Source organism: Rhagoletis pomonella, unplaced genomic scaffold, assembly GCF_013731165.1.
Source record: "Rhagoletis pomonella isolate Grant_MI unplaced genomic scaffold, Rhpom_1.0 Rhpom_scaffold_00006, whole genome shotgun sequence".
Lineage (NCBI taxonomy): Eukaryota > Metazoa > Arthropoda > Insecta > Diptera > Tephritidae > Rhagoletis > Rhagoletis pomonella.
Window position 1 is genome coordinate 11262132 of NW_023458560.1, and position 10196 is coordinate 11272327.

At 37.4% G+C, this 10196-nt stretch overlaps 1 protein-coding gene across 1 annotated transcript in view; it reads left to right on the plus strand.

Annotated features, from left to right (window-relative positions):
- Positions 1-5516: 5516 nt before the first annotated feature.
- LOC118740403 (tetratricopeptide repeat protein 8) overlaps positions 5517-10196 on the plus strand; it is a 76927-nt gene continuing 72247 nt past the window's right edge. The window contains exon 1 of the mRNA XM_036471925.1: positions 5517-6849. Within this exon, the coding sequence (XP_036327818.1) occupies positions 6204-6849 (646 nt within the window). The 5' untranslated portion in view covers positions 5517-6203. The remainder of the gene's footprint in view (positions 6850-10196) is intronic.

The window sequence follows — 10196 nt, forward strand, 5'->3', positions numbered from 1 at the left end:
GAGCGAGAGAAAGTTTTTCTTACAAAACCTTTCATTATTGAATCATGGTTCTACCTTACTATATTTTTATCATGGTTTTATTTACTTACTATTCTTGGTAAACATCTTTGTGTGTGTACAATCAACAAGTAAAGAATTTCGTGAGTTTTATTAACTACTTTAATATTTCCGCCAATTTGTTTTAAATAATGGGGTGCGCGGTTAAAACCTGTGCTAGTGATAACTTGCACATTTTCCTAACCAACTTAAAACTTGTTTACAAATATTGGACATTTTTACCAGTGTTGCCAGAACTTTTGGGCCGACCGGCTATATTGGCAAAAAAAAAAAAACGGCTAAAATGTTTCAACTAAAATTCACATGTTTTATTGAAAGAAATAACAAGTAGAAAGACTAGTAAAATCATTAAATTTTTTTGGTTAATAAAGGTTATACGTAGCTAAGCTTAACACCACTCGTTAAATAAATCACAAAAATAGAGACTGGTAAATTCATTACAAATTATTTTTGTTTAACAAAAGAAACTGTCGTTATACGTACATCAGAAGTCATGTTTGTATTACTTAAATATAAAAAACGAGATCAATTGCACACTTATGGTGTTTTCTTTTTTATTGAAAAATTTTGCCTTACATTGCAACATTTGTACTAGGTTACTTTTCGTCCTGAAAATGGCTATATTAGTAGAAAGTATTTTGCTCAGTCGGAGGGAAGCTGTGAAAGGGCTGAAGAAAACAGGCCAACATTATTTCGAGAAAAGAAAACGCCATTAATTTATATCGAACAAGCCGGTCGCTTTTTAAGTTTTTAACAATTGAACTATCTAGTTGTATTTTGATGTCCATATATTCGAAACTCCTATTTTTAATGTCCTACTCACTCTCTCACATGCTTGTCTGAGAGATATAATGAGCAACAATAAAGTGTGTTGGCACCATGATACAATTATTCACAGGTATTGTCTTCCCAGAGAATTTTGCTTCACATCGACATTCGTGCTATATTATTCTCTCCGTTATTTTCCAAGTGTTGCGAATAAAACTTCGCACTTAAATTTAAGCCATTCATAACAAAAATTGTAGAAGACTATGTTCAAACAGGCCAATTAGCTGAGGTAATTAAGCTTTAAATTGCGGCATTGAGTTTGGTGTTCACACACACGTCAGCTGCCCAATTAGCGATACGAAATCAGCTGTTGGATTACCTACAGTGATGGAAAAGTTGTTACAATCGTACCTTTATTTAGTTTGAAAGTACATTCGGTAAAAACAAAAAAATTTAGGTACATTTGGAACGTAGCCAAATAGTTTCTTAGGAAATCAGTTCTTATTTTTACTGACATTTCAATGCATTTTCTGGTGCGGGCAACTGGTTAAATAGCTTCCCTCCTTTGTGAAGAGGCATACAAATGATACAGAAGGGTGATCAAAGTAACGCAACTGTAGTTGATCTCACCAGATAGACGGAAAATATTTCTTTTTAAAACGTCAAATCTAATAACTGGGAGGAAAGTGATTCACCTTTTCTACAACATAGTTTTGTCTCGCACTGCTCGAAGAGATTCTTTTCATAGCCAAAAATTTGCTTAATGTGAGTACCGAAAGTGATATGGCATCGATGGGAATTGTTATCCTACTTTTAGGTAAAGTTTTCCGTAAATTAGGTACAATTTTATAATTCAATTTTCCATCCCTGATGGAATATCAGCTGTAAAACAGAACCAGAAACAAACCGCTGATTGCTCTTTGTTCAATAAACATACCTCCAAGTCAAAATTAAACATACCTAGCAGGGTTGCATAGAGAATCTGACACAAATTGATTGCCAATTAATTATTAATTGGCAATTAATAATTTGAATTTTTGTATGATAATTTGGGTAACAATTAAGGTGTAAATTGGTGAAAAGGTTCCTAATTGCCAACTAGGTGCCTGTTTGAACATAATCTAAAGAAAGTCCCGGATACGTCCTTCTTTGGAAAAATACAGTGACCCAAATATAAAATGGGACGCGAGGTTTTAGCAAGCTTTTGCTATATTTATTAAGTTTATTTAATGTTTATTATTATACCCGAGCGCACTTGTGCACAAGGGTATTATAACTTTGTTCACATAACGGTTGTTTGTAACAGGCAAAACGAATCGAGATAGATATAGACAAATGTATACATAAATGATTAGAATGAAAAGAGAAATCGATTAAGCGGTGACTGTCTGTCCGTCCGTCCGTCCGTCCGCCTGTGCACACGATAACTCGAGTAGAAATTGAGATATCTCAACGAAACTTGGTACGTGCACTTCTTTCTGCCGTAGGACGGATGGTATTGAAAACGGGCAAAATCGGACAATAACCACGCCTACCTCCCATATAACGGTAATTTTCAGAAATACGAAAACTGCGATATTTTAGTAACTACTGAAGAATATTCACTCAAAATTGATATTTACAATAAGTTTTAGACGAGAAATAAGAATATTATAAATTTTTGGAAAATGGGCGTAACCACGCCCACTTATGGTTACATGTGAATATCTTGGTAACCGCTGCACCAATTTCTTCCAAACTTGGCACAATTGGTGCCATTGTTGACATAACCTAGGAAATGGCCGAAAATTTTTAAAATCGGACAATAACCACGCCCACATCACATATAACGGTAATTTAGAGAAATACGAAATCTTCGATAAATCGGTAAATATTGAAGCTAGTGTATTCAAAATTGATGCTTGCAACAATTCTTTACCAAGAACTACGTTTATGATAAAATTTTGGAAAATGGGCGTGGCACCGATGATCATATATATATATCTCGGTAACCGTTCTACCAATTTGTACCAAACTCGGTGTGGTTATTGTACTTGCCACATAGAAACAAAACGCTGAAAATTGTTGAAATCGGACTAAAATTACGGCCGCTTTTCATATAACGGTAAATTTCAGATATGCTTGAAACTTCAATATTTCGAAATTTAAGGACGCTAATTTACTCAAAATTGATACACCCCGGCTTACCATCTAGCGGTAGCTTTCGGAAAGGTGAAAAAACATATATTTAATACCTGCGCCGGGTATTTAATGTTCGGCTCCGCCCCAACTTAAACTTTCTTACTTGTTTTTATTATTAAAATTTAGCTGATTACTCAACAAACACCAGACTTTGCGCAAAAATTATGAAAATTCTGGAAAATTTCACCAAAATTTTTAACTTTTTAATCAGCATCCTTACAAAATGGTATGTATGCAGTTTTGTAGTCCATTAAATATCAGTATAATATAGTGAAACTTTGAAGTATCTAGGACTTACTGTGGATTTTTGTATTTTTTTTTTATAACGGTGTTACGAATTTTTTCCATACAAAGTATGTTTTAAAATATTTTATATGGAAAAAAAATGCGGAGCACCGTCAACAAATTTCCAAAAATCAACGGTAAGAGCCAGCTAACTTAAATTTGCACTTTACTATACTAAAATTTTAAATAAAAAAATTCAGAATTTTCATAATTTTTGCTTAAAATATGAAATTTGGGTTTAAATGGTGTTTGTAAGTAATCAGCTATACTTTCACAGAAGAATAATATGCTAAAATGTCGCGTCCCAGTCACTTGGGTTACTGTATATTCACATAAAATAAAAATCATTGAAATCGGCTCAGTATTTTAAGACTTTTCGGATTAGAAAAAAATCTTTCAGTCCGACATTAAAAATTTTCTCCGAAATAAGGCTAGCAGTTTTGCCAAATTTGTCAAAATGGAAACTTATATGTACATATGTATATTTGAATTTTAATAAAATACGGTAAATAGCGAAATCAGCTAACTTTTTTTTGCAAAACGGCTAACAAATCGGCTGCTGGATAAATTGAATTTTCTCGGCTGTTTTCTATCGCGACCGGCTAAATCCAGACGGAAAACGACTAAACTGGCAACACTGATTTTTACAACTTATTCTCGCCGCTCTCAGTTGTCATCTCCACGATGACGTCACGCCAAAATTACTCTCACGAATTCTGCTGCAATCGGCGCAATCTTGTATTCATCATTCTTGAGTCCAGTAGAAAGTCTTTCCTCTGAATATTGTCGTTCTGCTGAGTATGCAGTTATATATATGCAGAATACAAAGGTTGCGCCGATCTCGGACCGCTATTCCTCTCTTAACGAATTTGACAGAATCGTGGTTTGCATGACGTCACACTTGTGCAACTTGTTTACGTTTTCCTTGCAACATTTTTCCTTCTTCTTCCATTCTTGCTCACGTTTTGGCATTTCTCTCTCGCAATTGCACCAGTGTGACGTCACACAAAAGTTATTCTCAAAAATCCTCTCTGATCGGCGCAATCTTGTATTCTATCATGCTTGCAGTTACAGTTGCACCACTCTTGCGTCTCCATTCGCGTACTCTGAGTAATGTGTGCACCAATGTGCGAGATGCAGTAACCAACTCTTGTGAAGCCTTGGTTAACGGAAGAAAGAGGCCTCTCTCTCTCACAAGCGCGAGTCTTTTGTCTTGGAGAAAGCAGTTCGCTGGCTAGATAAATTAGTATCTTCAGCAGCCCAGCTATGGGTTGTGCCCTGGGTAAGGTAAAAAGCAGAACCAATGGAAAACTCAAAACAGCCCAAACTTTGACGACCCACCACACGAAAGAAGGGCTACGCTTTACTTACATATATGTGTGCCTCTATCCAACTGCTGATTCGCTTAGAGAAATACCAGACTGACATCACCACAGTACAGGAAATGTAATGGACGAGGCATGATTGCAAAAAATTTTCAGCGTGCAACATCTATGCATTACAGCTGCCAAGGGTCGGTGCACAAATTTTGTTTGGCATTTGTAGTTGGACGGAGGCCTCAACGGATTGTAACTAGGGTCACCCCCATCAGTGAACAAATAGCCACAATCCGCATGAAAGCTGGATATATTTGAAAGTTCGACGTCGCAAAGCTACAGTCACAAAGGACAGCCGGGAACTTTCGCAATCGATTCTGAATCCTGCTTAAACAAGAAAGTCCTCTCGACCGGAAATAAATAACCAGTGGAAATCGATCTCCCAATCTCTTCGTACCGCTACGGTTTTCTACTATCACCCACATAGGAACAGCGGGTATGCCGTGCAACTGCTGCAGAGAAAAACGCATTATTCCAAGCCATCCTGAAGCTAACTCGGAACCACGCGACAATTGAGAGGAACCGGGGAAAAGTGAGGAAAGAGAGAAAATTTTTAAAAAGAAGAAGAGAGGAAAAAAGTCATGAGTGTGAATAGCTTAAGATGCCGATAGAAAGGAACGCGGCGCGAAAATTTTATGAGAAATTAAGTATAACGACACAGGTGGCGCGTTTGACGAAGTCGAACGCTGTGCTTGCTTCAATGTATCAACGGAGAAAAACACAGGCCTCCTGTGGAAATGGAGAGCATAGTTACTAACTCGACACCGCACACAATTTTTTATTTGTATTTATGTATAATTAATTAATTTTTAATTCGACTTCGTCTTGTAAGCTTCGGAGGGGCGCAGTTGCCCCTACCTGGTTACGCGTACCTGTATTTATGTGCATACATATACTATATTTGTATTTAAATGTAAACCTATGTCCACAACCTTCAACTTGCACGCTTCCATGGCAACCAAAAACGTCCAAAACAAGAATTTTTCATTTAATGACGGTTCCAAAATGTTTATGTCGGCTGTTTAGTTATTAAATGTACGGAAGCAAAGTGGATACATAACAAAAGTATCTTCGTCATAAAAAAAATACAAGCATACATTAAAAGCGGGTATGCTCATCTGCACACACACGGTACAATAAATGTGTACATACAAATTATCTTGAACGATGCAACGACTCGTTAAGAATTCCAATCAAATTGCACGACCTTCGAATAAATAAAAGAAAATACAAATCCACGGTTACCAACTGTGGCCGTTGAAGAAATTAACTCATATCCGGTGCTTAAAATTCCAACAGGCCAAATCAATAAAGCCTAAAGACAGTGGAGCCAATTGACTCTTTGAACAGAATATAGTTAATAAAGCAAAGGAGAAATAAGAGCGGTTCAAACAACAACACGTACTAGACAAACACCAAAAGGCACCAGTAAGAGGACGTAGGCAAAAGGAAGCATAAAGCAGCGGTTGCGCGAGTGGAATTGGACTCGGTGAGGTAAAAGAAGAAGAATAAGAAGCAGCTCACACAGACGGCAAGATGATGACAGCAGCTCCTTTGGCACCGTTGGCCTCCCTGGCACCGCTTCCCACAGCTCGCATGATGTTGGGTACCGCCAACAACACGAGCATGATGACTTCAGCTTCTGCAAATACCACGGCATCACCATTAATGCACCAGTCAAAGACGCAGCCGCCACCGCAGCAGCAGCAGCAGCAGCAGCAGCAGCTACAGCTGCAAACACCAACGATGACAATGGCAGCACTCGAGTGGCAGTATTTCCAGGCAGTTTCGCTATTTCGACGGCGAAAATATGAAAAATGCGTTGAGGTGTGCAGTGGCATGTTGCACGCTGGCCACGAAACAAATGTGCAAATGTTTACCTCGCCGCCGAACGAGAATCACCATGCCGATGCAGATGCACAATACGATAGGGGAGTTGGAGGCAGCGGCAGCATGCAAAGCAACGCGCCCTCAAGGCAGGGACGAGGCTATAGTCAAAACTTTAAGAACAGCAACAACTACAACAACAACAATAATGCAAACAATAGCAATGTCAATGGTAATAACAATAAAGTGAGCATGCCCACGTGGATGATGGAGGGCGTTTGGCAATTAAAAATGCGCGCCCTTACCCAGCGCGTCTACATCGACGATCTCGAGACGGACGATGCCTTCGAGGGGGGTAAGTTTGTATGTTTCTTGTGCAGGTATGTAAATATGTGTAGTTGAGCGTAATTGCACAGTAGCTACACTACATAATCAACACTGTTACTTAGTTGCATGAAATATTATGCATTGGAATGAAAATCGTTGTTAATTATTAACGCAGGGGCAGACACAATTGTGTGTCGTTTCGATACTTCTTGCTTATGTACAAATGAATGTACGTACGCAGTTACATACGTACATACATACATATATGTTCATATGCAGAATTTACACAGGTATTACAAAACAGGATCTTGTTACAAAATAATGAACAGATTTTCAGCTTGAAAAGGGAAAATCCTAAGATACTGATCTTTCAATGTGGTGCTTTGGAGAGAAGGCGTTTCATTATAGAGAGTATACTATAGGAGACTGGAGTATTCAACAACGTTACTGCGGAGGTATTGTTGTACGTACTTGTTTCAATCGGCATGAGGGCTGCCATTCATAATTGATGCGGAAATTTTCTAAATTCCTGCACAGTTGTGGCTGATCGGGGCGCGCTGACGATGTCAAAAAATACAAATAACCGCCCTCGATAGGAGTGATGTCTGTTAGACAGAATTCTTTTCCAAGTGCATAACGGGGAACCAGAGCTAGCTGCATACGCTGGCGGTGGGGAAGTCATTATTTCTTGAAGATAATTATCTGAACTCTAGCCGCGAAATTTCTAAATAACATATTTAGGCGACTTACGGAAGGTTTCAAGACCAGGGCGAACTCCTGTAAGAACAACCACGGTGACCTATTTACCGATGTTCAGAACGTACTTAAATTATGGAGGGAACACATTTCCACCCTATTGAATGGTATCAGCAGTGAAAGTTGTCCGGAAGAAAACTCCGAGCCACCATCGATGATGACGGAGTCGATGTTCCACCGCCTGACTACGACGAGGTACGAATAGCGATTATTCCGCTGAAAAGTAACAAAGCTGCTGGAGCTGCCGGCCTGCCAGCCGAGCTATTTAAGTACGGCGTCGAGGAGCTAAAAATGTGCATGCATCAACTCTTATTCAGAGCATGGCCAGATGAACGCATGCCCCATGACTGGAATTAAATGTGCTCTGCCCAATCAACAAGAGAGGCGAGCCCATCATTCGCGCTAACTACAGCGGGATCATCATTCTAATCATAGGGTCATACTGTGTGAAAGTCATCAGTGTGCCCTTTGAATTGAAATAATTTTTTTAGTAAATATCCAGATTTTTTTTCTGATGGTAAACCATCCGTCTCGTCTGTCAGTATTAATTTTAAGGGTTTAGACAGAATATTTATTTCGCTAACTACGAATACATTTGAGCAATAATGTATGCTTAATTATTACAGTTAAACATAATTTCATCATGTAAATTTAGCCAAATCCCGACCATACATAATCCCGACAAGACATAGTCCAGACAAGACAAAATATAAAAATTATTAAAAAATCGCGCGATTTTTTAATCATCTTTATATTTTGTCGGGATTTTTGTCATGATTGTCTTCTGTTTTCACTCAAAAATAATGTATAAATACACAGTTTTTGTTATTGTTGTAAGGGCTTACTCTCAAGTAGCACACTGGTGTATAAATTGGTGTAAATTTATGGATTTTGGTACAAATCTGATTAGATTGAATAAAAAAAACGTTTTGGTGTATTTGTTATTCCACCAGTATTTCTTTCAAATCAAAATTCTACCTTTAACATTTTGGTACTATTTATTCATTGAGATAAGTACAAAAACTACACCAGCTCCTAAAATGCGCCACTTTTTTCATTTGGTTCACAAATAGCTCCACGTTAACAAATGTCATTAAAATTATTCAGGCGACATTCTGAGTAGTGACGTGCTGAATTCTCGGTACCCAATACTTGAAAAAAATTTCGGTACCCAATACTTCCTTTTCGGTACCTTTCGTCATTATATCTGTGCCGTTCAATTAAAGTAGCTTAAGTCACTTTAGATGGTTTGACTTTGAATTAAAAAAAAAATCAGTTTCCTTTGAAATTGTTTTATATTTTAATTAAGATTCTATTATAGGGGCATCTTGAACTACATCTTTGGCTAGTTAAACGTTAAAATATTGTTTGGGAATCCAATGATATGTGGATTTAAAGAGAAAAGGACCTATCTCGACATAGGCTACTTTTGGGGGTAAAAATTATTGATATTTTATAAGACATCGCCTAAAAACCCAAAATGTACAAATAAGACGGTCCTTTCTCAAGAGATGAGCAATGTGTTTGTATGTATGTAGTTAAGTGAAGCAAGCATAATGTGTGCGGCGAACAAGGCAGGCAATTAATAATGATCAAGGCGAATTTAATAAGGTGGTGTTAGCCGTATATAAGTAAAAAATTACCCTAACAAATTATACGCAGATATTCATACTGTCATTAGTATTAACTACAACAAACACGTAATTTTGATGTAATGTCCTCCACGGCGAAAAATTCAGATACGCCGGTAACACCACCTTATTAAATTCGCCCTGATACTGATGTCGCAAAACACACTCTCGCCTTCTTTTACTTATCGCAACCATCTTTCCAACTGCAATAGTTCTGGTGGCAATATTATTTATTTTTAATAGCTGACACTATATGTATGTGTACATATAACTCATATTTTTGGCTGTTGCGCGCTTTTATTAGAAATTCCAAGATTTCAGTACCGAGTATCGAAAGTATTTGATACTTTTTAAATCGGTACCGAGTATCGATCAATACTTAAAAGTAGCGACTCAGCACATCACAAATTCTGAGAGCAGTTTACAGTGGTCCAAAGAATTCACCAAAAAATTAATATTGAATACACCACTCAGTAGCATTGTTCCTTTACAGATAGGCGCATTTACACAAGGTAGTGTTAGCCGAATATAGGTAAAAAATTACGAAAGCAAATTACAAGAAACACATAATTTTCACAGCTACTTTGATTTGCTTCTTTTACATATTTTTGTATTTTTTGATAAAAATGGGCGATTTATTAAATTTGATAAAGTGTGGCAAAACCTGAGTATTTGTGAACAATTTTTAAACATAAAATGTGATTAAAAATTCGCAGCAAATACATATGTTCAGTTGTCAAAAGCATCGGTCAGGTGTTTACTAGCTAGTTTCTGCTAGTTTGCGTTTCTTGACTTTTTCTATATTTCACTCGCTGTGAGCGTAATTCTGTAATTCTTCCCATTCTTCTTCCTGATCATGATCTACTAGGAAAGTAAAGAAACAAAGCTAGTGTGTGTGTACATAATACACTGCCGTTTTAATATGAGCTTATTATACATACTGTTACGATTATCCTCGAAACCTTGAGGGATTTCCCAAATATACTTG